At 42.5% G+C, this 26,349-nt stretch overlaps 1 protein-coding gene across 5 annotated transcripts in view; it reads left to right on the forward strand.

Annotated features, from left to right (window-relative positions):
* PDZD2 (PDZ domain containing 2) overlaps nucleotides 1–26,349 on the forward strand; it is a 201,833-nt gene that overhangs the window by 170,446 nt on the left and 5,038 nt on the right. For 4 of the 5 annotated variants that reach the window (XM_014256982.2, XM_014256983.2, XM_014256984.2 and 1 more), the window contains 12 exons: nucleotides 963–1,080; nucleotides 3,521–3,653; nucleotides 6,756–6,837; nucleotides 7,798–7,901; nucleotides 8,653–8,821; nucleotides 9,930–10,717; nucleotides 11,885–12,029; nucleotides 14,066–17,651; nucleotides 18,282–18,399; nucleotides 21,403–21,504; nucleotides 23,597–23,867; nucleotides 25,782–25,916. In XM_014256982.2, coding sequence (XP_014112457.2) covers nucleotides 963–1,080; nucleotides 3,521–3,653; nucleotides 6,756–6,837; nucleotides 7,798–7,901; nucleotides 8,653–8,821; nucleotides 9,930–10,717; nucleotides 11,885–12,029; nucleotides 14,066–17,651; nucleotides 18,282–18,399; nucleotides 21,403–21,504; nucleotides 23,597–23,867; nucleotides 25,782–25,916 — 5,751 coding nt within the window. The remainder of the gene's footprint in view (nucleotides 1–962; nucleotides 1,081–3,520; nucleotides 3,654–6,755; nucleotides 6,838–7,797; nucleotides 7,902–8,652; nucleotides 8,822–9,929; nucleotides 10,718–11,884; nucleotides 12,030–14,065; nucleotides 17,652–18,281; nucleotides 18,400–21,402; nucleotides 21,505–23,596; nucleotides 23,868–25,781; nucleotides 25,917–26,349) is intronic. The other variant, XM_005527996.3, reaches the window with a different exon arrangement.

Genomic DNA, 26,349 nt, shown 5'->3' on the forward strand with positions numbered 1-26,349 from the left:
TGGTGTACCCACCTGTGCCCATTTGACCTTGAACCACAGGATGAGGAGGAAAAGTACCCTCTAATGCAAAAACTTCTGAAGAGTTCCCATTTCTGCATTCTGCTGCTCCAGAATCAGAAGCCTCTTACAGGTAGCAGTCAGTGTCCATGCTCATGAAAGAGAGAGGCTGTAAGACAGCAGGCAAAATGTAGATCAATCTTGTGGCAGCCCAAGAGGCTGTGCCCTTCTCTTAAAGGGCATCTCTGAGGAAGGCAAAGCTGCAGTGTTGAAAAGTTCCCAGATGACCTGTTTGTATTCATCCATGAGGGTTGCTCTCATTAGTAATAATTGCTCATTATAAACTTAAAGCATATGTTATATGTGCTAGACAAATAGGCCTATTTTTTAAGACTTACAATATAGCGATTCTGAAGATTGGATTCAAAATTTTGAGAGAGAATGGAAGATGTCCAGTAATCTCTGTAACAGGGATGTTGTTACCTGAAGGAAAGCAAAGGTGAAAGTGGACAGAGGTGACCATTGAACCAGAGATAATACCTCACCTTCCTTTGTGCTTCTTTGCTGAGGAATGCCATACAGATATTTAATGAGAGAGAGCAATACAATTAGCAGCATCCTCTTTGATCATTTTTTCTGCAGTAATTTTAAGTGACATCTCAATTGGATTGCTGCCCCTACTCCTTTGTGCCTTGGACCAGATCAGACATTGTGCGACATTTCCAGGAGGTTCCCACGGCACAGAGTATTTTCTGAGATTGATGAATCTCAGAAAAGTCAGGATCAGCTATTTTCAATCCTGATTTCCACTTGCTGGTCTTAGCTTCCTGACTGACTGCACCTAAGGCCAGCCCTGAAACAATGACAAAAGTCCTGAACTCAGATGGGATGTGGGAACACAAACACTTGTGTGTCCTGTGCGATTACAGTCTGCCACATTTCTTTGTACTTCTTGTTTTTCACAGAGCCAGGAGTTGGGCTCGGCATTGGTGCCTGTTGTCTCACGCTGGAAAACAGTTCTCCTGGGATATACATTCACAGCCTGGCTCCAGGATCAGTGGCTAAAATGGATGGCAGATTAAGGTTGGTTAAAGCAGAAACATGCTGGAGTGGTTTTACAATAAAATCAATTGAGACGTTGTTTTCACCAATCGGTTGATGTCGCAGGGAGGAAATTTATACTTAAGTGTTCACCAAAAAGAAAACATTTAAGTGAAGACATTCCAAAGTAGTATTAAATACCCAAGGAACATTATTCTGTGTTCTGGAAACAGCATGATCATTAAGATCTGGGTTGTTTGGTTGTTTTTTTAAAAAATTCTCTATACAGAAAGCTGAGCCTAATAGCACCCTTTGAAAAAGGGGAGCAGCAAGAAGTGCAGCCTCATGCTTTTTTGTGAGAGCTGCAGCCAGAGACCCCAGACTGGGAAGAAATTTGCAGAGCTCTGCTAAAAGCTCAGTCACCTGAAACTCTCCTGAAAAGAGCTGGGGTAGTTATTCCTGCAGCTGCCTATGCCCATGGCTGCAGAGGTGTTTTTCTGCCCTTACTCTCAGTCTGGCAGGATTGCTGCAGATGACCAGCCCAGCTCACTCTATCATGGAGTTGGGATGTCTTTTTAGGAAGCAATCAATCCTAGGGATTGATATATTGGATTAAGCCACAGAAACTTGTTTTTCCTCTTGTAGAGGCTTAATTTTTGAAAACCATTGGAAGAAACCTTGCCACTTTCTGTGTTCCTCCATAAGTGCTGGCGGGTGCTGGGAGCATGGCTCCAGAGAGGCTGTGCTGAAGAGGTGCTGGGACTGTGTGATCCACTCTGAGCGTGTGGTGCGAGCACTGAAGCAGAGAGGCTGAGCAAATGCCTTGCTTTCGCATGGCTAGGGAGTGCCTTCTGTTTCCTGGCTCACCAGGAAAACTGCGATAGAAATTTGATTTCTTGGAATAAGGGAAGAAGATAATTTTATGGTGGCATTGCTGCCAAAACCCTTGGAAGTTCCTATCATACAGAAAAGACTACAGGAGACAGCATTTAATGGTAACTTGCTTTCTTGCAGGCCCCTTTGGAAAACATTACAGTGCTGGTTAGGTCTGTATGTAACAGCTGTGTTGTTTATTAGGTTTACGTGATTGATTATATCCAGGCATGCTTCCCAGATTTTTAGCTTGCTTCTTTGAGACGTTGCTTCTGTTGTCCCATCAGCGATTTATGCCTTCACAGGCCAAGACTTACAGGATGGTTTTGATTTTTGGAAAACTTTGTTAATCAAATGTTGGCTTTGCAATGCCAGGGGAGGTTTGAATCCAGCTCCTCTGTATCTGAGCTCCCTCTCTCAGTCATGTGGCTCGCTAAGTGACTCCATTTGTGCAAGTCTGAAAGATGGCCAGAGCAGTGGGATGATTGCACAACTGATAGGTCACCCTTTACTTCCCTGAGCCTGTACCAGAAGTTCTGGTTACTGAATTGCAATTGTTACTTTGGCTTTGGTGTGTGTACTCATAGTGTAAACACGGTGTCATTGTCACAAGTAGCCCAACATAAGCCAGCAGTAGTAGATTCTTGGAGAGTGTCTATTCAAAGCAAATGTTTCAGGAATTAATGAGAATGCTTTAGTGATATCCCTAGCTGATGATACTTTCTTTTGAATAGTTTCAGCTGTCTGAGCATCATAAGCAAGAGTTACAAAACTGAGAAAACAGAACCAATCATAGAATCATAGAATGGTTTGCGTTGGAAGAGATGTTAAAGATCATCTTATTTCAAACCTCCCTGCTGTGGGCAGGGAACCTACCACTAGATCAGGTTATTCAAAGCTCCATCCATCCCGGTCTCAAACACTTCCAGAACGTCTCTGGGCAACCTCTTCCAGTACCTCACCACCCTGACAATAAAGGATTTCTTCCTAACACCTGATCTAATCCTGCCCTCTTTTAGTTTACAGCCATATTCCCTTATCCTATCACTACACACCCTTTGAAATCACACAGTGTGTTTTCCTTTCAGGAGAGTTTTGTTCTGTTTTTTCTTTTTCCTTTTTAATGGGTTCTATATGTTAATTTTGAGCAAATACAGGCTTACCAAGCTCAGTTTTTTTCATGGAGTCATTTCATAAACTCCTATCTAAATCATGAATTTCTTATCAGTGTTTCTGCTAAGTAATTCAATATGGTGTGAAGGAACAGCCCATCTGAATCTCATTTTTCCTCTTCTGTTCTCAATAAATATCTGAATGCAGAAGTGGAACTGAAGGTTGCTTTCACGCTGGTCTGAATGCAGAGTTTTCTTGGTAGATTTAATTAGAGATTTTTACACTGACAGTAAACACAGAAGGGATCTCTGAGCCTCCCTCCCTTGTGAGCTCAAGAGGACTTAAACCATTCACATCACTGGGAGCAGCACCTTCTTTGAAAGTCAGGTCTTTTCCAGAACACTTGTGTCTTTGAAAACTCTTGGCCATCAGTTGAAAGCACAAATTTTGTGTGTGGAAGGTGGTTGTGATTAGGTGACTCTGTGTCTTTGTGCAGCCGGGGTGACCAGATTCTGGAGGCGGATTCTGTGAGCCTGCGTCACGCAGCATTAAGCGAAGCCTACGCAATCCTGAGTGAGTGTGGACCTGGCCCGGTCAGCCTAATCATTAGTCGTCATCCTAACCCAAAGGTGAGGAGAAAATGAGTGAGTGTACCTGGGTTGTTTTCATCTGGCACTGTAATTTGAGTCTTGCTATGAAAAGCAGAAAATGAAGAAAATGCTTTTTCTCCCTATGGCATGTATTGTGCAAGATGTCTGGATTGTAATGATGCTTTCCAGTTTTGTAAGTCATAGCAATGCTGGACCATCCCTGGTGCTTTTCACTTAGTCACCCACTGATGAATTGCATTTTCCTGGAACTGCTTGAATGAAGTGTTCCCATCTTTCTTGGTACTTGGATGAAATAGCAATGCAAATGCAGCACAAGACCTCTTCCTCCTAAAAGCTATTTTGCAGTTCCTTTGTTTCTGAGCAGAATATAATTTAGGGCCAGGTATATATGTATCAACAGCTTGAATTGATCAACTATAATAAAGAAAAATCTATCCAAAGATCAAAGTTTTCCTTCAGGAATTAAAATGTGAGAATATGGAGCGTTCTGCTACTGGATCCATGAAAGGTCAATTTGGAAATAAGGCTGTATTTACAAAGTAAGTGTTCTCAAGCATTTTTTAAAAATTGATGATAGAAGATGAAAGCCTATTAGCCGAGCTATAGGGAATAACAGCTTCTTTTATTTCAGTATTTCAAAGAATTTTATGAGTGTACGAAACCTTCCTGTTTAAACAGGAATGAAGCTGTAAAAATATTTGCATTAGTGGGTCCAGAAAGCTCTGACTTCTGAACTCATAACTACAAATGTAGGCTTTAATAAAGCCATATCTAGGAGAACTCAGGTTTCTTATTTTGTAATTAATAGTATATTTTCTGCTAAGTCAAATATACAGTCAAGAAATAGGGGCCTACTTGCCAAAGTTTATTATCTTAGCTGGAAGGCCTTGTGCTGCTGGAAAGAAAGAGGCTGTGGTTCTTTTAAAGGTAAGCATGGAGAGGGTAAGAATTGGGCTTCTAGCCTAAGATAACAGTATTTTGGTGAGTCTGTGTGCTGTGCTGAACCAAAACAATGTTTCAACGTGGTTGCATTATTAAGGCATACAGATTTTTTGGAGCATCTGTAAGAAGCATGAAATAAAAATGCCGTGCTGTAGAGCCTGCCCTTTCTCATCTGTCCCTCTTCTTCCTGTGGTGGGGTCTTGAAAGCTGATAAGTGACCTAACCTGGTGTCTACTGAAAGGATGAACTGAGTTAAGCTGATTGCTTGGTATTACTCAGTAACAGAGGGAAACTATTAAGTAGCTCCTATTACAGTTTTCCACAAGTGATATTTAAGATGACAACAAATCCTTTGCCAAGAAATGTATGAAAAGGTAAAAGTTGAGCTGGAGAGACCCTAAAGCATTTTTCCAGTACTGAATCCATAAAACTGGCAGTATTGAATCCATAATCTCTCATAGTTGGATCTCTGGAGGAGTGTCCATATGGGAACTTGTATTTATTGCTATGTTACTTTCACCCATTTTCTGAAAGCACTAGGAGATCAATAGATAATTGTGGTAATTTTATATATAAATAATTAAGTGTGGGTACTCTTTTTTTTTTATCTTAATAATATCCCAGCGTGCAAATTTGAGTTAGGAATTAACTTGTCCCTTTTAATTTTGAACTTCCTGAGCCATAGACATCAAAGTTGGCGGAGTTTGCGGAAGCGTGGAATTCAACAGAATGACTAGATTGGAAGAGACCTCCAAGATCATCGAGTCCATCTTGCCCTAGCGCCAAAAACTAGACCGTGGCACCGAGTGCCACATCCAGGGTTGTTTTTTTTTTTTTAACAAATCCAGGGATGGTGACTGTAACACATCCCCATGTAGACCATTCCAATACTTCATCACCCTTTCTGTAAAAAACCTTTTTCTAGTATCCAACTTGTATTTCCCTTGGCACAGTTTGAGACTGTGTCCTCTGGTTCTGTCAGGAATTTTGGTTAACTTCAGAAATGTACTGCAGTGTGCCTGGGACCTGTTTTTACTCTTGGAATATGTTTTACCAAAAGGTTTGTGTTAAGGCCATGGATCATAGTCTAAGGATCTGGTCCATGTCCTGCAGGAGCTCCCTGTGCCCCAGGAGCCCAAGGACATTCGATTTGCTGTAAGGTCATGACAGAGGCTGGAAACAGAGATGTGTTTTTACAAAGATTCATGTTGTTTTGAACGTTTTTATACTTAATTTCTTATTTTATAACACAAAACATCCACAGTATATTTTGCTGCTGAATATGTTTGCTTTGGTGTTTTCATGTACTTCCAAAAGAAATACCTCAAAATTTTCTTTCTTCTTGTTATTCTGAGTGAATATGGCATTTATGCTGTGTTTAAACTGCTGAGTTTGCTTCAGAATCTCTCAATCTTTATGATTCAGGAAGACTCAAGTTTGTAGTCTCTATTTATGCTGAATTTTAATTCATGTAAAACAATGTGCATAGAAAGTACTTTTGACAGAATGAATTTGCTTTCTGTTCTTAAATATATATGCCTGCAGACTAGTTGTTCCTGTATAAAATCATATGTTTTCCAGTAATAAGAATTAAATATATGGCAGTAATTAAGGGCTAAATTAGCAAATATGGTAAACCAGTATTTATTCTTAAATCAGAGAAACATTAATTACCAATTACTGATTTAAGTTTTCTTTTTAAAAACATGGAGAAATGGAAATTAGAAAGACAACAATATTATGGGAAGTCTGGTATTCTTCCGGTAGGTTAAGTTAGAATAGCTTAAGTTTCTGATGTATGCTTGCACAAAGCAGTCTTTGTCTGTTTCAAAGTCATATTTTCTCAACAAATCAATATAGAGATTTTAATTGAGTTAGAACTGAGCTGTAATAGTTTCATTTGATTTCTTTGAGTCTGTTTTATTTCTTTATATTGTGTGTCACTTGAATGCAGTCATCATGCAGCTGGCAGGCTTCTGCTTCCTGGTTTTTGTAGGAAAGTGGCATTGAGAGAGTCTGAGTCAGGGGACAGGGACTTAAGAGCCTTCAACTAGGTCTTCCTTATTGCATCTTTAAAAATAGTGGCTTATATGAAATGACTCACATATTTGTGATGAGTGGTAAGGCTCTTGTAATTTCTTGTACCCTGTTTGAACTTTGTCTCCCACCCTGCTTCAGGTTTCGGAGCAGGAGATGGATGAAGCAATCGCACGTACTACCCACCGAGAGAGCAAGGACGCCAGCTCCTCTCACGTCACAGGTAGCAACATACTCTCTTCTCTAGAGTGTGTTCTCTCACAGATGCAGGAACATTTAAAGGCATGCTCTGAATTTCCCCAGCGTTAATATTTTGAGAGCCCTCAAGACAGCAGAGCAGTGTAGGGAGCATCATCACTCTATCCACTGCAGAAATTTTAGCACAAACATCCGGTTCAGATGGATCAGCTCTGCAGCTTATGTAATTTGCTTTCTTTCACTAGGCTACCATGACCTGAAAGTAGGGTTGTCAAGAGGTTCTGAACCTTTTTCAAGATGAGGGGAAGCACAATGTTCCAGTAGGGAAAGAAGAGGGGGGATCTAGTTTATCTATGTATGCTTGTCCTTAATGGCAAAACCACCCCCACAAAGTATTGCAACCATTTGAAAAAATACAGGTGTTGCATACTGGACTATATGTTTTAACAACCATTGTGATCTTTAAAGTCCTGTCAAAATATGTTCTCTGGCATCTCTGTGATGTGTTTGAACTCCAGTACTTCCTAAAGTCTGGCAGATGAAAACAAACTTTTGGCAATGGCAGAGTGACCAGTTAGGTGATGTTCAGACAGAAACGTTAGATTTGTTATGATCCCCTTTTTATGTGTGTCAGCTAAGATCTGTCTTGGAGTTGACCTTGCCAATGGCTTATAATTTATCTTCTGAGGTTGCCCCTAGTTGGCAGCATGCTCCAACAGGTGGGGAAGACCATCTCCTGCTCATCTCTTGTTCATGGCTTTGCCCTGGGCCTGGCTGGTGTAACATGTCTCAGTGGTAACATTCCATCTGACCTGAGGAAGAGCTTGTGAAATGCTGAATAAATCTTGCTTTAGGAAAGCAATTCAGATAATAAATAATTGGGATTAAACACAGCCACCAGCTCAGAAGATGAATGAGAAACCTATTTGGTTATATAGACTGCAACCTTAATTTTTGGCATCTAACTCTAATCTGTATTTAACAGGAGCTGTGCAAAAAAGTCCATCTCCTAGTGTGAAGGCCAAACAAGGAGAGACCTCATCTCCCCTCAGCTGGACTATGAAACGCTTCTTGGAGCCAGCAAGCCGGGTAAAAGGATTAGATGCAATAAAAATAGAGCCTGCTTCAAATTCAGCTTTTACTGAAGCTCTTACTTGGTCAGGGTGTTCAAAACCAAACCTGCATGCTCCTTCCCTGTCACATGGGCTCCGTAAAAGGGTTTATTTCTTGTGTCACACATTTAAATTGTGACAGCAGCAAGCTCCTGTTTGTCTTTGACTGTAGCCTTTGGGAGTGATGTGCAGAGCATGGCAGACAAGGCTGTGGGGTCCCACCTCCTGCCACCTCCAAGGCACCCCTGCTCTGTGGGACACAGATCAAGTTAGCAAGAGAGACCTGAGCCTATGGGCAGAAGGCTGAGACTAAGTCCCTCTGTACAGCCATTGCAGTGGAAAACATCTGTTTTTCCTGGTAAAGCCAAGGAAGCCATAGACACTGTGTCTGAAGGTACAAAGCCTTCCCTTCTCTCAGTGTAGAATGTGTATAAAGGGAACTGCAAAAGTGGATAGTTTCATCCCTTGTTTCTGCACTGAACCACACCTGTAAAGCAGTGGGATTTGGAATCTCTTTTTATTTTGCTAAAAACATGTCGATGTACAGTGTTTCAGACATCCAGTTTCAACAGTTTGGCTCTCAATATGCTGACAAGTCCTCTATTGTAAAAATTTGCTTTAAACTTCCTTTATTGACACAGCAATACGAGTGGTCTGTGGGGTGCTCACATGCAGGCAGGGGTGTTATGCATCGAGGACAGCTGGTCACCAGGGTCACTTCTCTTCAGCAGGGATCCGTCAGCTCCGAGGCAGAGCTTTCCCAGTACTTCTCCCATGATGGTACAAGCCATCTCCCCTTCTCTGATGCTGTACCAGGCTCGTGTGATGAAGAGCAGCTCCGTCAGAAGAACAGGAACAGTTGGTTGGACGATGGCTGTCTTCTCCCTGGCAGCCTGAGTAAGTGATGCCATTGGTCACTGGGCTAGTGGGGGGAGACTCACTCCTGTACAGGAGAGCTGTGGTAGTAAGAAATGTCAGGCAGTGTAGTGCAAGCCAGTGTTGTTTGCATGAAGTTCTGGAAAATTGAAAGAATTTACAACAATCCACAGAAATGCCTGTTCCCATGATATTTTGTTCAAAACCCTGTTCTGATAATGTGAAAATGACTTTGATTGGATTGAATGAAACTAGATTGACAGCACTGCGGAGTTTTGGGGTTTTTTTAAATAACTGATCATCTTATTTATTACATTTACAGAGAGTATTCATAGCTATTTCAGAAACTTTGAGAGGATCAATATATGTGTAAAAACAAACAAATGTGCAATTTTACATCAGATATATTGCATTTGTGTCTGTCTCCCCATAGTAACTGACCAAGTGCTCTTACTGACATGCACCTGATCCCAAATTCAAAGGATGTATTTGTTCTCTCTTTCCTGTTCTTCTCAAGTAATTTATTTATCTGTAGCTTATTTTCTGTGGAAATTATTTAATGTTTAAAAGCATTTTTACATTCCTAACTAGCCACCAAAAAAATGAAAACAAAATAACTTCCCACAAAGTAAGATGCAGTTCTTTCTAAGGAGAATGTGGCAAGGGTTCTTGGGTTTGTTACTTGCTAGTTCAAAATTGATTGTTGTGTGCTTCAGTCTTTGTTCAAGAAAGCAATTTTTCCTCTCTCTGAGTTAATGCAGGACTCCTGAGCTTAGATTTAAGGAAAATGTGAAACAAAATCTGCTGTTTAAACTAAAGTACACTTTCAAATTTGCATCTGTCTTCTTTGAGTCATAGTCACAACTTAGAAATAAACTGAAAGTAGAACTGGACTTACCAGTGAACCGACTACTACAGGGAATTACCCATAAATAGCGCTACCTGCAGTCCTCTTGGTATTTACTGTAGTTAGATAGAGGACATGAAAAGCCTGCTTTTTGCTTTGTGAATAAGAGTTAAGCTTCCTCTGCAAACAGGGCCACATGTATTCTTCTGTAGTGAGATGCATGGTGTTAAAAATCATCTGTAAGTACAGTTAAAGTATAGCTTTTTTTTTTTTCTTTCCTAGCTGCTAGAGATGTGGGAGTAACAAAAGCAAATGGTTTGGCTTCTCCAGCTAGTGGGAGGCAGTCTGGCCATCACAACAAGCATGTGGAATCTGTCCGACCCGGCATCCTCAGTGACAGCCCCAAATCTGCCCGCAGCCCCTTTCACCGACAGAGGAGGGTTGTTTTCTATGATGGTGATGCCAGTGATGATGATGAAAGTTCCCACTTGCACAGAAGCCAGAGGGCCAAGAGCCAGGAGGATGCTGGCGTTGTCATTACCACCTCATCTGTAGAAATCGATGATGAGAGCCAGGACAGTGAGTCATCGAGATACAGTGTCATGGAGACATCTTCTGTCTTCAGCAACTCTGTGGAGTCTGCAGACAGCACGCTGGAGCAAACTGAATCTCCTTTTTTCCCCATCATAGCATTTGATTACTCAAGTGTGCCTGAAGTTCGTCTTGGCAGCCTGAGTTTGAGGGAGCTCCGGGAAGCACAGCTTGAATCCAAGAGATCGCCAAAACTTGAGCACAGAGCAGTCACCAGAGTAAAAAGCATGATGAGCACTGAGTGCCGAAGCCTTCAGAGACACAGGACGGAGGAGCATGGCTCTTACAACAAGCCTGTTGCCAGAATGCTTCCTCACAGCAAGAAATGTGAAGTGCCTGATGCAGTTGGGCAGGGCCAGGTTGAAGTTGTCACTCTGGTTCGCAACGAGCACGAGTCATTTGGCCTGGATTTGGAAATCCAAGCCATGCCCTTAAAGGTTGTTGTCACAGGGATGCGGCCAGGTGGACCAGCAGAAATGGTAATTTGTAATTTGAGCTGTCTTATAGTGATGTGCTTTCCCAATGTGGGGATGATTATTATTATTTTTATTGTTATTATTAAGCACCTGGTCTGTTGAGAGTAAGCACAACTGAGGATTTTGTCCTTGCTGAGCAAAATGTCTCACCCCATGTTGTTCTGGAGCTGCTGCTAAGTAAAATGTTTCTGATTCAGAAGTGCATCCGGTCTAATTCAAAATTAAGAGAGGCAGGACACAGATCCACTGAGATGGTCTCATCCCCCTTTGCAATTGCAATTTTGAGGGAATGCAGTTTTTGTATTTATTTTCTAACTATGAACAAAGACAAAATAAGTAAATCCTGGTGGCAGAGGATGGTGATAACAAATGTATATGATGCTTTACTATTTTATATGCACATGTCCCCATATTACAGGGCTCTAGAACCAAGAGGCTTTAGGTGCTGGTCAAGTTTGCCAAAAGCTACAGTAGTACCAGTAACACATTGCTCTTCTGCATCTCATACATGCCCATACCAGTATGGATATGTGCTTCATGCTGGTTGTGGAATTGCTAGATGCAGAAGTGCAGAAAAAAGAATAATACCCTGGCATACAAACCTGGCTGCAACATTTTTAATCTCATTAGCGGCCACTTGAGTAAGAGGGGATATGGCATAGCAGTTTGAATAGGGCTGTGAGATCTGGGGATTTGGGTTTTGTTCCTGCCTTTTTCTCAGACTAACTTTGCTGTATTTAGAAGCAAACCTTTACCTTAAGAGATCAGTTCATGTCTGTTCACTGGTTTAAGAGAGTTCCACCTGAGAAGTAGTTCATGTATGGAATTAAAAAATGACACACAGTGTTCTAGTCCTGAAGAAGCCAGGGCTGATCCATCCCATTTCATTTGACTAAGAGGGCTCTGTCCTCCATCCTGATACTTATCTCCCAGAGAAACCAGCAGATTTTTTTGACCTTCCTTGTTTAGATTGATCTTTAATTCTCCTGGCAGAAACACAATATGTTCTTTATGTGCTGGCAAACTGACAGCAGTGGTACCTGTGCTCTGCAGTGACGTGAAATAGGGGATGTTGCTCACAAGCTATTAATTGCTTCCCTGTAATCTTTGCCCCTGTGGAAGGGCTTCTGATGTGTATTTATAATTTCCTTGAATCTCTCTTTGCATCAGGGATCAATGGGCAAGATGGCTGTAGGAGATGAAATTACCACCATCAACAGCATCCCCGTCAGCAAGATGATGTATGAGGAAATCTGCTTACTTATGCAGTGTCTTCCCACATCCGTAACCCTGGAGATCCAGAAGGCAGCATCAGGTGAGAAAGTAGATTTGCTTTCGTACCATTTATTCTGGGTACCAGTGAACAAAACGTACTTGGAACAGCTGGCCCTGTCCCAGCTTTACACTTGGATTCAGAGAAGAGGACAGGGGGACATTGTGTCTGCATTGGTGAGGCAAGCAAAGCACTTCATCACCAAAACCAAGATTCAAGGTCCTCTCTAGCACCATGATGAGGGGAGAAAACCTACTCCTGTGTGAGTTATTCAAAGCTCCCACATAGAGTAGGACCCTCCTGCCATTGTTTGCAGAGATCATTTGGTGTGGTCCTGGAGCTAAAATGGCAGTGACTCTTGTCCTGACAACTCATTTTATTGCTGTGCCTGTTTATTAAATATATTGGCCCCTTATAATCAAATCTCTCTATCTCTCTTAAATCTGAAGTTCTAGTAATGTTTTTATGAATGGACAATAAGACACTAAAAGCCTATTTTCTTTCTTTCCTTCCTTCCCTTTTATGTGTCAGAATTCTCTAAAGTGCTGGAAGATGAAACAGAAAACTAAAATCTTATAAAAATGTTTATTTACGTGTTTAATTACAAAAAGTTTTCTAGTGTGAGTTGAAATAGTTGATACTTCATTGCTTTCTGCTCAGGGCTGATTTATGCTGCTACAGCAATGTATGAATCCCCACAGACTGTACAAATTACGTGGTGAGGAAATGAGTGTTTGAAAAAGAAAAGCGTATTTTTCAAATTCAGGAAGAACATAATATCTTGTTTTATTCTAGCTTATGATCTTCTTTGTGTACCTATTAATACCTGGGAACCTAAAGTGCTTCCAAATGCTTGACTTCCAATTGTTCTTTAAGGAATTCCAGGCTGGGCAGGATCTTGTTCCTGTCTCTTTATATTGCTGCGGCTTTTTAAACCAATAGCATTGGGGTAAGGACACATTGGCAGTATTCTGTAAGGCACTTCACCCTTCCCTTTGTCCTATCCCCCTGGCAAAAATGGTGGTCTCTTCTCCATGTGATCCAACATGCTGAAGCAGGGGAGTACTTCAAATTATAACCTGGCTGCTTCAGATTTCCCTCCTGAGGTGTTTTTCCCTTGTTGACTCCAGGAGGAATCAGCACTTCTTAACATGGATACCTAAGTTAAGTGATGTGGATAATCCTGCAGGTTTGTGTGAGAAGCAGAGAGATGAGCAGGAACCTTTGAATGAGCAGGAAATGATACTGGCTCTGACTCTCCTTCTCCATATACTTCCTGGGACCCATGTCATAGTAACTGGCCTCTGGAAGGCAGCTTGAATGGGGATGCATGTCTCAGAAGCAGTGTAGAGAGGTGGGAAGTTCTGGTTTGTAGGGTGAAGTGCTGGAAACTGAAGATGTGGAGAAATGGGTGAGCAGGAATGTGTCAGAGTGCAGCAGCGACAGGGAGCTTGATGTGTCGCCCAGGAGTGGGTTAAACATGTACTGGAAGCAAGGAGAGGTCTGTGCCAGAAATGCAGTAAAGCCCATGTGCTTAATGTGTGCATAACGTCACCCATGCATGTCACATTGAACACCTGCAGAGGTGCTGAGGGGTCAGAGCCAAATTATTTATGCACAGACTGTCACTGTGTTATCTGGTCACCTTTGCTATGTCAGGGCTTTCTGTGCTCCCCAGAGTCTCTATTGGACACTTCAGAGATCAAGTGATTAGAAGCAGTGCTGCTGCTCAGCTTGACTTACTGCATGCTGACACTTTGGTAGCTGGCTGCTTGACTGCTGCAATCTGGAAGATGAGAGTTAAACAGATCCTGACTACTCACCTTGGATAAGTGGATTGCTCCCTTCTGTGCACTACTCAAATACACATGGTTGTGATTAATTTGAGTTGTTGTAAACATGATTATGGAAGAGGAGGAGTACAGATCAAAATGAAAACATGTAGTCTATGTGGGTGTCTATTTTTGTAATAAAACCTGGTGTTTTCTGGATCACTTTCTATATTTGACAGGATTTTGCCTTTTTGTTTTTCTTCTTTTTTTCTTTTTTTTTTCTTTTTTTTTTTTTTTGTGATGCAGCTGTCAGCAGATTTACAAACCTCATCCTGTCTCCAGGGGTAGACACTCAAAATCAGGCCAATGTCAACAGCATCCTCACAACAGAGGAAGAACAGAGTTCTGGGAAGCGAGAAAGAGCAGGTCTGCAAGCTGCTGTCAGCGGCTGCGCGGCAGAGAGAGCAACACTGCCGCCTGATGCCATGAGCAGGGACATGCACAGAGGTACCCCAAAGGGCAGCCGTGACGAGGACTGCACGGCCATCCCTGTCACTGACATCGATGACCTGCTCAGCCAGATGGGTGCCCCCGAGAGCAGGGCCTCGCGCACTCCGTCGCGCGCAGAAAGTCCGCTCCGAGACGAGTACACCACGATGTGCTGCTGTGGCACTGACGAAGGCTGCCCCGGGTCTGAGCCACAAGCACCCAAGGAGGAGCTGCTGGAAAAAACTGTGAATTGTGGAGCTAACGCACAAGGGGTTTTGGGGCTGTCTGTGTTGGACTCCATCAACACAGGCAAGCTTTTTACTGTGAATAAAAACTCTTTAAATAACTATTCTAGGAATTTTAGCAGTTTAAATGAGGATGAGTTGCCTGCAGCAAACTCCCTGGAAGGTAAGAGAAGTGACCTAATTCCAAAGTCAATGTATGGGGCTGTGGAGGATTCTCACTCAGACGCAGAGTCTGTCACGGAAGCCTTTGACAGTGCTAGTGAGGCGTTGCTTGGGCAGCGTGCTGCTGCTAATGCCCCTACAGGCTGTACAGTAACAGAATCGGATGAGGAGCAAATTGAGATCTGTTGCATGAATGACGAGCCACAGAAGCCCACACAGGAGCAGCATCTCACCTCTGGAACAAGCTCATCCTCACTGTCCCCACTGCACCCTTACAGTGGCAAAGTTTTGCAGAAGGAGGGCTGCGCAATGTGTGGGTCACTGGAAACAAGCATCAACAAATTAGGTTTGGAAGATCATGGTGGTCCTACTTCATGTCCTTCACAGTGTCCAGATGTGTCCTCTGCATCCTTGTGTTCTCCTTCCTCACTTCTCCTGCCAGAAGAAGACATCCTAAAGAATTCAGTCAGTATCCCTGAAGTTTACTCTTTCTGTAACAATGGTGCCTTACGTACAGAAGAACAGATGGATTTGGGGAACAGTAATGAACGTAAGAAATGCTGTGAATCCATTGAAGAAAAAGGATCTCTGCACTGCAAAAAGACAAGCTTTTGCTCTGCTGGAAATGTCAGTGTCTTGGAGAACAGCTTGTTTGAGAAAGAAGGATGTCATGATGAGCAGAGATCCAAATCTGAAAGTGAAATGGCAATTGATGACTGTAATCATGCTGTTAATTATTGCTTGGTGAAGAAAGAAACCAACAGTTTGTCCACCTTGTCTAAACCAGACAGCAATCATGTGAATGCATCATCAGCAAGAGGAATATCACTCAGGTCACCCTTTCCCACTAAATCTAAAGATCCAAAGGCTAATGCAACTCATGAATTGCCAGGAAAAAATGAGAAAATTAACTCTGTGACTTCAGGAAGGACTTCAAATGGAAAAGTCCAAAGCTCAGGCACAAATCACTGCAAAGGAGCTGCAGTACCGCACAGCCCATCCTCACAGAAGAAATCCTGTCAGGAGTCTAAGGCAATGGCACAAAAAAGTATAATGGACACCCTTTTAAATAATCAGAAACCTAAAGCAGGACCAAAGCTAAAAGGGTTCACCATCAAAAGCAAAGCAAAGACAAATTCAGATTCTTCTGGCATTACTCCTACCAAAGTCAATGGGGCTGATCAGAAAAGGGCTTCTGTTTCTCCACAGCTGTCCCCCAAACTCCTGGGAAAGAAAACACCATTGTCTCGTAATTCACCTACAAACTCAGATCCTGGAAAGAGCATTTCAACAGCCTCAAAGACTCTGAAATCAGAGCTAGAAAATAAACCATCTCTGGTAATTTCTGAAGATTCACTTCTGCCTCTCCTGAATGGCAGCAGCAGTCCAACCACGAGTGGTGAAATGAAATGTGGTTGTGGGGAGCTGTCATGGGGAAAGCAAAAAGAGAAGCAAGTTTCCGTGCAGGCTATGGTGTGTCAGGGTAGGGGTGCTAAGGTGGATAATTTCAGAGCAAGAGACAGTCAGTCCATAGTCACTTCACCTCCTCAGGGGATACCAAAAGCTGAATATGTGAAAGGGAGGACTGATAACCCTGGAAGAGACCTGAACACAATTAAAAGCGTCTATAGTGCAGATGACCTTAGGCAATTAGATCTGCAAAACATAGGAACGTCTGCTGGAGCCTGCTCTTCATTGGGGTCCCCCTCAGTTCAGCAGGAGCAGCTGGAAGGGCAGGAGATCCAGCGCACTTTCATTGAAGTGAAGCTTTCCTCCTCATCATCCTCTTCCTCCTCCTCCTCTGCCTCATCCTCACCAGCATCGTTTTTGCGGCTGCCATTGCTGGAGAAAACAGAAGAGGTGAATGCAGAAGTGCTTCGGCCGGCAGAGGAGATGGGGACCGTGCAGTATTTCTCAAGAGGAGATACTGCTGGAGACAGACGTCTCTGTGGCTTATCGAAACCTGTGACAAGGACCTACTCAATGCCATCCCAGTTATCGGGTCACTTGAGGGAGGACTGCCATGTTGCAGAGGTTCACCCTGTGCAAGGCCCTCAGGGCCAAACTACAGAGGAGAGATACCCACAGGCAGCAACAGGGATGTTAAAGATGGTTCACCTGAATCTGCCTAACAGCCAGAGTGGGAAGGAGCAGGCCTATGCCTCCAAAAGTGCCCAGAAGGTCCATGACATGTCCCCCTCAGCCAGTGACATCAGCTACCCTGCTGCTGATAAACTGAGAAGCTTCAGGCGGAATTACTATTACTATGAGCTGAACTGGCCACATGAGCCAATTTCATCCTTCTCTGTCAAACAGAGGATCAAATCCTTTGAAAACCTGGCAAATTTTGACCGGCCCATTGTGAAGGCCATTGACATATGCTCAGCTGCAAGGTTGCCCCTTGCCAGGAGGTCATGTGGTGGGCTGGCCACCACATCCAGCTCCGCTGAGTCACCGTGGGCACTGCGGCGCAGCTTGAGCTCCTATGGTGGCAGCCCCAGCCCAGCCAACGCCGTGGCCAAGTCTCCCCTTGGCACAGAGCCCACATGTGTGGCCGAGGGTGGCAAAGGAGATGGAAAGCCCCAGAGGAGCGAGGAGCATGGCACTGGGGCAGACGTGGCCACCTTCCCCACCTCGGCCTCGCAGGTGCGCCGCAGCCGGGGCCTGGGGCGGCCGCTGCTGTCCCGCTCCAGGCTGCGGGAGCTGAGAGCTCTCAGTATGCCCGACCTGGACAAGCTGTGTGGAGAGGGCTTCTCGGAGCCCCCACAGCCCGCCTGCTTCAAGACAGAGCTAGAAATCACGCCCCGCAGAGCCCTTGGCACGCCCGCCCAGGGCGCAGCAGCTCCACCAGCCCACTGCAGCCCCGCAGAGCTGGGTGCCATGGGAATGGGAACCTGCAGCTCCTTGGGCAGCGGCTCAGGGACACCAGGTTCTGCCTCAGATGATGACATGCCCCATGGCAGCTCTCTGGATGGTGGAAACAGCTGGTCTATCAGGTTGGTGTCAGCTTTAATATTATTGATTCATCCCTACCCAAGGCAAAGCTTCCACTGTGCCACAGGTCTGCCCCTAAGCACGTTTCAGCTGTGGCCCCAGCTTGCCTTCCCCTCACAGTCTGGGGGTGTCATTCATGACCTTGATGCCCTGGAGCTGCCAGGCTGCTGTGTCTTGGTTTCAGAACAGGATAAAATATTTTATCCTGGAATGGCTGGGTTCCTTTTCTGTGACCCCTCTATCTGGTTTTGGTCAGTTTTTGGCCATGTTACAGCACAGCAGTACTGGTGGAGAAGAGGCTGCACAGCACTGGCTGCCAGCACAGCCTGTGGTGACAAACAAGCTTGTTGTCCTGCCAGAAGCAGTATTCAGATGTAGCTGTCTCCTTTTAGTGGCTGTTGCTAAAACCATTAGGAAAGGATGAGGAGAACAGAACAGGGATTGACTTTCAGAGTTACTCTTAAATAATCTTCTTTGCCCCTTCCTGTTCTCCCAGCATACACCATTTCTTACCAGTTTTCAAGATTCTTTCTTTGTCATTTATTCTAATGCAGCCTACACTGTATACATGAAATGTATCTCTACAGAGTTGGGAAACATAGAGCTCTTCTGTCTTTTTATGTTTATTTTAGCTTGGATCAGCTGCTCATCTCAAGCCTGGACCAGCAAAAACTGCAATCTGTTTTGTCAGTGGTAGTACCAAAATGTGATGTTGCTGCTATGCTCCAAGAAGTCAAAGCACAAGTAAAGGTAAAAACCACAAGATAAAGACTGGGTTATTGGTGGATTTTCGAGGGTTTTCTTAAGGGTAGGTAAAATCTTTTCCAAACCGTTTCAGGGCTTCTCCAGTAGTAGTAGTCCCATGACAAGCTATTACTATCAACTGCAGTTAATTTTACTAAAAGCCTGCTATAAACTTGTGGTAATTTTGAATGGCCTTTTGTATAAGGAAGTTCAAAAGCAGCTGTGAGTCACAATAAATAGACCTATTTTAAGTGGAAAAGTATTCTTCTGTCTCGGCTCCCCAGTAACTGCACATCAGAATTTAGCCTTCCACCAGCCATCTGGGTCAGAGTCCATTTCCCCACCGTGCAGGGGAAGCTTTGCTCCTCTTTGTGCCTGGTGCCTTTTGCTAGAAGCTGCAATCACAGAAATTGAATTTATTTTGTTCAGTGCTGAACTTGAGCACCACAATGCAGCTGCTGAAGGGTTTATAAGAGACTTCTGTGACCTTTTTGTTCTCTTCTGTGGAAGCTGGTTTTTGCATCAAGATAACTTGTTTCATTATCTAGGTGTTTGAAGAAGGCTTCCAAAGTGAAATGCCTGTCAGAACATTACTTCCTTGCTTTCGGTGTTTCTGTTTGTGGGATGCATCCACATCCTTTCTAAATTAGAACAGAAGTTGATAAAATAATGACAGTACTGGAAGGGAAACTGCCATCTGGTCTGCATAACTGCTGGCTGAGCTGCATCTAGAGTGTTCTTGAGTTTGTTCACAAAGATTGCAAATTTCAATCAAATTTCAAACAGAACAGGCTGGGGGGAAAAGGACCTCCCCAAAATATCCAGCCTTATCTCCTTCCAGGGGACAGCATAGCTAAAGCATGCAACTCAAAAGCTTGGTGAGCCAAGAGGGCTAGCTAGGTTTACTGATAAAATTAGAATTGGATTGTACAACTGGACAGAGATAATTAAGTGTTCTCTAAAGTATTTTGCATGTGGTCTTGAAGAGATTATTTATTTATGCCACTTTTCAAAGTCTGAGAGCTCGAATATTTATAAAGCTGAATGCTTTTTGGAATGCACTCCTTGTCTGCATAGTTTCTTATCCATATTTAAGCCCAGTGTGGCACACACTCTGGAAAATTTTATGTTATTCAAATGGTGGATTTTGAATGCACAATAGAACAGTTCTTCATAGTTATCCAGTTGCTGAAAAATGAGACAGACTGCCTGACTTGGACTAAGGCTTCCCTGGGAAGAGTTTTTCACTATCCTTTGTTCTAAATAGTGCTGAATTTACTGCTAGTGTTTAATAAATGCTAGTAATATTAATTTAAAAATGGGCATTTTATTTTGGTCTCTATGATTGGTGTATTTGGCTAACAGTCTAAACAGAGGTGATTACTGGAGGCCTGGTGTGTCCTTTGTGTGTCCAAGTAAAGCAGTAAGTGTCCCCAGCCAGGTCTCTGCCCCATATTATATGTGCTGGCAAGGAGCATTTTTGAGGGCTGGGGAGGGAGGGAATGCACCTTGGGAATGGGAACCCAGTATCTAGTTGTGTTGTTGACTGGCCCAACACATATGATCCTTGATCCTCTTTTAACATCTGAACTTCTGACTTTTTTTTCCTTCCTTCATGAGTGTAAGCAAACTGAGAATTTGAAAGGGTTTGGAAAGAGCGTGACTTCTTGAAGAAAAAGGGTTGCTACAGTACTTAACAGTCAAAGATATGTGTATGTTTCCATTGTCTGGAAAGGGGCTAGCCTAATTATTATTAGTTATTATTTCTAGCCAGACATAAAGCTATTCTCACCTGAGTACAGGTGAGCCAGGTCTTAGCATTTACAAAACACTGTGGACAGAGAGGTTCTGCCCTCACTGCTCCTCTCTCCTTGGATGCTGAGGGATCAGTGATGTGGAGCAGGGTGACATCAGTTTCTGACATTGCCTCTCTAAATTGCAGGGATGCCTCTAGTGTAGGAAATCTTCTGTAGACACTCTTTGGCAGAGAAACATGCAGTGAGACTAAGAATTTGACTTTCACCACAAAATGTAATGATCTGTGGCTCTCCTTGCCATCTGAAACAAAAGGCAAATGCTGAGTTAATATGTTGACTTTAGTGAACTAAATATATCATTTAACGCTAAATAGATTAAGAGATTGGTTTCTAATGATTTGCTGCTACTTTTAGTATTGGCAATTTCTGGAAATAACTGATGTTAGATGGGATCCTGGGGAAAAGCTGAAAAACCTGCTTTCTACTCTCCCCATCTGATGCTCTGCCCCACAGATAGGTACTATGTGCCTGCTCCACCAAATTCCTTTCAACAGATCCCCTTGCACCACAAAATGTGGTCTCTGTGACAGTGTCAGACTTGTTGGAAGCAAACCTGCACCAATCCTTTTCCTGTGACTGATGCTCCCATTTCTGCAACAGCACAGCTTAGTCCTTAGGCTCCTTACTTTCATCTTCCAACTTTTTTCTGCTGTCCCCTCTGACCTTCCCAAGCTTCAGTAATGTGACCACTGCCCCTTGGAGGATTGTCCAGTGCTGCTGAGAAGAGATTGATGCAAATGCTCTGCATTACATCCATGTTACTTTTTTGAGGAAGGAGAAATTGGATAACAAAAGTTATCCAGAAGAGTACAGTGCTTGGTCCAGAAAGGTGTATGGGAATATTGAATTTTGACTGCAAAATGTTGAACAATGCAAAACTGACCACAGCCTGTAAAAATTAGGCTGCCCAAGGTTTAATGCCATTTCACTACCCTAATTTTGACTTTGTTTTCTAGCCTTAAACTGACTGGAGAAACTTTTCTTGTCACCTGAGTTCTCCTAGATGGCAGCTTCATTCTGTAACATGAAGTGAAATGCATTTAATATCTCAGTTTTAATTCCTTGAGTTGCCTCTTTTCACCTGCCCTAATGTGTGGGTACTGGGAATTTGTAATTTCTGTGGGTACTTGTTCTTGATCTTTGGTTTTTTGTTTCTTCTTCCCCTTCCTGTGCACCTCCATTTTTCTTCTAGAGCAAAGAAGACACATACTTTGTAGTCTTGCACAAAGAAGAAGGAGCTGGCCTGGGTTTTAGTGTTGCTGGAGGAATAGACTTGGAACAGAAATCAGTCACAGTAAGTGATGGCTGCAAGTCATTTTTCTACAAAGCTCACTTTAAAGTAGGCTGGTGATTAGATCAAGTGCTCGTTTATCAAGACTCACTGCAAGTCATTCACGGTGTCTCTCAGAAGCAGCAGCTTACCATCTGCTACTGAAATCAGAGTGTCTGGAAGTGTAATTTTTATTATTGGAGATGGATAACAATTATGCTTTCAGGCTTTAAAAATCTGTTACTGGATGGGACGGGCTAGATCTAAATCCTATGGATGTAAATAAAAATTCTGCATGCAGCTGCAGTGCACATAGCCTTTTGGGGGAGGCTTTTATTTCCAGCCCTTGAAAGGAAACTCTGTGCAGCAAAGTTTTGAAGGATTTTTCAGATCTCAAGAGTGATTGTTGCAGACCTCAGCAAACATTATGGATTTCACATTACAAGTTTGTTTTGAGATGTGTGGGTGGTCAGTAAATGAGGGTTGTTGTCTGGTTAGGGTTTTTTTAAGCCTTAAGCAACATTCTGAACCAAAGATAGTGTCCTGTTAAGATAGTGGTGTATAAAAAATGTCTGCTCAAAAACAGATGAATGAGACAGAAAAATCCAAGAAAACTGGTGTCCTCCTGTGTGATGGTTTCTTTAACACAAAATATGCTTTCAAATTCTGCCCTGAAAGAGAGAGATACATTAAATGCTGAGGTTAGAAGAAGGGTATGTCCCCAGAGAGTTCCTTATAGAGTTCCTTACCTAGAGGGTGCAACTCCAGCTAAAAAAAAGATTTAGGATGAGGAACTAATGATGTCATTTTCCTGAATTCTGTTAGCCATGAGACCAAAGGAGTGTCAGTTCCTGCTCTTCCCTGATGTTTCCTGTTCAGAGAGTGTAAAGGGATCTTATTCATGTTCCTGACCTACTGGGATTCTGAGCCCCAGCTAGATTTAGGATTTCCACTGGGTGCTGATCTGCTTAGATAGGCTGTTATATCCACACTTGGGTGCAGAAATGGAAATGCCTAGTGAGCTTCAAAGGTACTGAGGAGGTGAGGAAAAGCAGCAGATTTTTTTTGGACATGACCACTGTATTCCACTTGCATCTGCATGCCTACATCTGTTATTGAGGCTGTTATTCCAGCTTTGAATGCCTGCTTAGACTAGCTGGAAATTTGTCTCATTGGACCTGTGGGGTTGTAGCAGGTGCCTATCTCAGCATGGCTCTACAATGAGATGGAACAGGAGCCAAAAGGCTTCTGATGTCTTGCTGCTGGTCTGGGTATTAGGAAAAATTCCTAAAGATAATGCCATGCAGAAATGCATCCACAGATTTGCTGCTTTGAACATTTGCTTGGCAGACCTAGTACTGTCTCCATGGGAAACCATATTCTGGCTGCTAAAATTAGAGTGCCTAATAGGCAAGTCCTTAAATACTGGGTCTTGAGTCTTTTAGTCAGTTGCTTTTTGTAAATGACACACATCTAAGCTTGCTGGAAGTTTTCTCAAAGTTTAATACACCCTGAATAGAGTATTTTTTTCTCTAGAAAATGCATTTCAAGTCACTAAATCATCCTTTTCCATCTATTTGCATGATATTTGATCAGCCAGATTGAGGCAAACAATTAAATACTTGTACAGCTGCAGTAAGTCAGAGCCTTTCTGTGCACAGATGTTTAGAAATGTGCATTTGAAAACAGCTCAGGATGCATGTCCCAGTCAGTGGGAAGTGGGGGAGTGGGTGTTGCACACCACAGTGTTCTTGGTGGCTGCTGTGGCATGGACGTGGATTTAACCTCTGTGTCACTTGAAATATGGTAATACTGAAGGCCTTTGAGGAGTTCAGTGAAAGCATAAGTGATTTGTGGTATTACGTTCCCTGGCTGGTTTTGGTTATCTTTGGCTTAGAAATGACCATGCAGTAACAGCATGTTTTCTTCTGAATTCCCCCATCCCCAAATGGAGATCTGTCTAGTCACTTTGAGTGTGTTCACTGGAGCAAATGCTGTGTGCCAGGCAGTGGGCACTGGCTGCAAATTTTGGTAGAGTGTCTCTGTTCAGCTTGGCCTGTAGAATGCTGTGTGTGGTCATGAGGTTAAAGCATCCTGATTAAAACCTTTCTTGTAGGTCCACAGAGTGTTTTCAAAGGGAGTGGCATCTCAAGAAGGGACTATCCATCGAGGAGATCTTGTTCTGTCTATCAATGGCAAATCTCTGGCAAGCTCAGTCCATGGAGATGTCCTGAATACTCTTCATCATGCAAGGCTGTACAAATATGCAGTCATTGTCATCCAGAAGGAAAAAGACAAAACAAACAATTCCTCCAGACTCGAGATATCAGCTACTGGCAGAAAATGTGTGGGGTCTGGGACGGATGTTTCCATGGAAATAGGAACAGGTATGATCTTTGTCCAAGAATAGTTGGAAGGATTCCTTTGCAGAGCAGACTGAAGGGAAAAATGTCCATGTGTTTTAGATTAAAAGTGTCTGTGCCTTATGTGATTGAAGGGAGAAAATGAAATTACCTTTGAATTTTATTTGTTCTCATTGGAACCTAAATACAGTTTGGGGTTTGGTTGTTTGGTTGGGCTTTTTTTCAATTATTGTAACTAGATGCAAACTTGGAAGACATAATTTAGGGCTGAATCCAGTTTCTACTTAGGTAAGTGGTTCAGCATATTCTTCAGGATAATTCAGGATAAACTCCTCTTAAGTAACCAGTGCAAGAAAGAAAACAACCAGAAGTAATTTTTAAAAATTTTAAAAAGCTCGAAGAAAACCCCGTGCCCTTTCATTAAGCATAGGGACTGAGCTTGTTCTATGTAAAAGCAGATTTCATACTGTTTCTACTAGAAACATAGAAAAAAATATTTTTATATTGCAGTAAATGGGGAAGTTATCCTATTGAAGTCAGCCATCCCAAAGGAAAGTAGGGACAAATGGCTAAGTGGAAATGTATTAGTGGAATATTAGGTTCCTGTTTGGGAACAAGTCAGAATTTTGGTGTAAAGGCTGCACCTGGGGTGTTAAGAAGAGATCTCTGAAATTTTTTTTGAGATTTAAGACCTAAACCCCTTCAGCACGTATCTGGATGATGCTGCCTGTGGGAGCAGGGAATGACCAGGGGCTTCCCCTTCCCTCTAGGGCAACACCAGGCACTCATCTCATCCATCCCAAAACCAGGACATAGAGCTGCCACTCAATTATTTTTAATCTGTTGGCTGTAATCACTACTGTTCTCACTGGGATTTTTTTTTTTACTGTAGCAGTTTCTTTTGTTTTATGCTTACACTGGGTTTTATGATAGGACTTTATAACACACTTAAAAAAGACATGAAAAAAGAAAGCACTCTGTTAATTAATGGATCAGCCTTTCTGGAATTGCTCCCATGGATATTATCTATGTAATTACTTCAGAATCCCTCTCTGCCCTAAACTCCCTGTATCCTGCACTCTCACAAATGCAGAATATCTGCTGGTCCAGGCGCTAGGGGGCAACATTATCTCATAAACAAAATAATGTTGGGTTATTCAGAACATCTTTCCACCCTTCCAGGCAAAGGACATTTCCAGATGTTTTAGATAACATTTAAAGTTGTGTAAGATAACAGTAGCAGTAATTTGTGATACAGACTGCATAATTATTGCATTCACACAAGGCAAAGGGGATCCTGTTTTCCAAAACTGCAGATCTATTTCCTCCTAAGCAGAATCATGTTTTAAGTCAGCTACAGCAATATTGTACTAAAGAAATATCTGCTATGTAGGAGGCATGGTACAACTACAGTTAATTATAATTAAATACATAGATAGGAGACCAGAAACAACTTATCACCCTAGTAAGTGATTACAGATTTTTGCTTAAGAGAATGGAACATGTTTGCTTAATTAAACCTTTCATTAATTCCTGTTACTTAAAAAGATGTGGTTCGTTGAATAAGCAAAGGGAGCAAATGAAAGACAAATAAATGCTCTCCAGTCCCTGTTTTTGTAATTTTTCAGTTACTTTGTTGATGTTTAGAGTATTTGCTAAATTTGCTAGCTATATTTTTGCCCAAAAAATGATGACTTGGCACGTTGCTGTTGAACATGTAAAATGAAAATCTCCCTGTGTGCAAATGCATTTTGTACTGTCTCCCATTCAGAGCTACAATAGAATACATTCACTTCTGAGAAACTTGATGGCATGTCATAGTCTGAGTAACTGAACTCTGAATTGTCCTGTCACTGCAGCAAAAGCAAAAACCAGCCAAACACAACATGCAATTTACTGTTACCTACATAAAAAGATGCTGTGTATGTTCAATTGCAGATCAAAACCTGGACATGAATGATGTCATCTGCGTTGAATTATTGAAAACCTCTGCTGGTTTGGGATTTAGTCTCGATGGTGGAAAAGCTTCCATTGCTGGAGATAAGCCCTTGGTTGTAAAAAGGATATTTAAAGGTACCACATGCATGCAGTGGATTTTATCTCAGTTTTCCTTTTATTATCCCAATTTTCCTTTTCCTTTTTTTTCCAGTCTGTGCATTGTACAGACATTTCAATTACTGTATTCAGCATTTTTTTGAAGCAAGGTTGGATTTTGTGGCTCTCATTTACTTACTAGGCAAAAGTGTTTATTAAAAGAAAAAACACTCCTGGGAATGGCTAGGGATTGCATCTGCTAGTAAATGTGGAGCAGTCTGCTTTACTAAGTATTGGTCTGTCCACTAATCTAGACATTAGACTACAGCAGCAATCATTTATATAGTTGAAATGTTGATGCCTTATCCAGTTCTCTTTCCTAAGAAATGCGTAGTGCATATAATCAGTGCTACTGAAGCACTACCCTGAGCCTTATGCCCAGTTATGAGTTTTACCATATTTTTGGTTTTGA

The sequence above is a fragment of the Pseudopodoces humilis genome, chromosome 4 (assembly GCF_049639895.1).
Source record: "Pseudopodoces humilis isolate 2021_Gansu_Grassland_sample_001 chromosome 4, ASM4963989v1, whole genome shotgun sequence".
In the NCBI taxonomy this organism is placed as follows: domain Eukaryota; kingdom Metazoa; phylum Chordata; class Aves; order Passeriformes; family Paridae; genus Pseudopodoces; species Pseudopodoces humilis.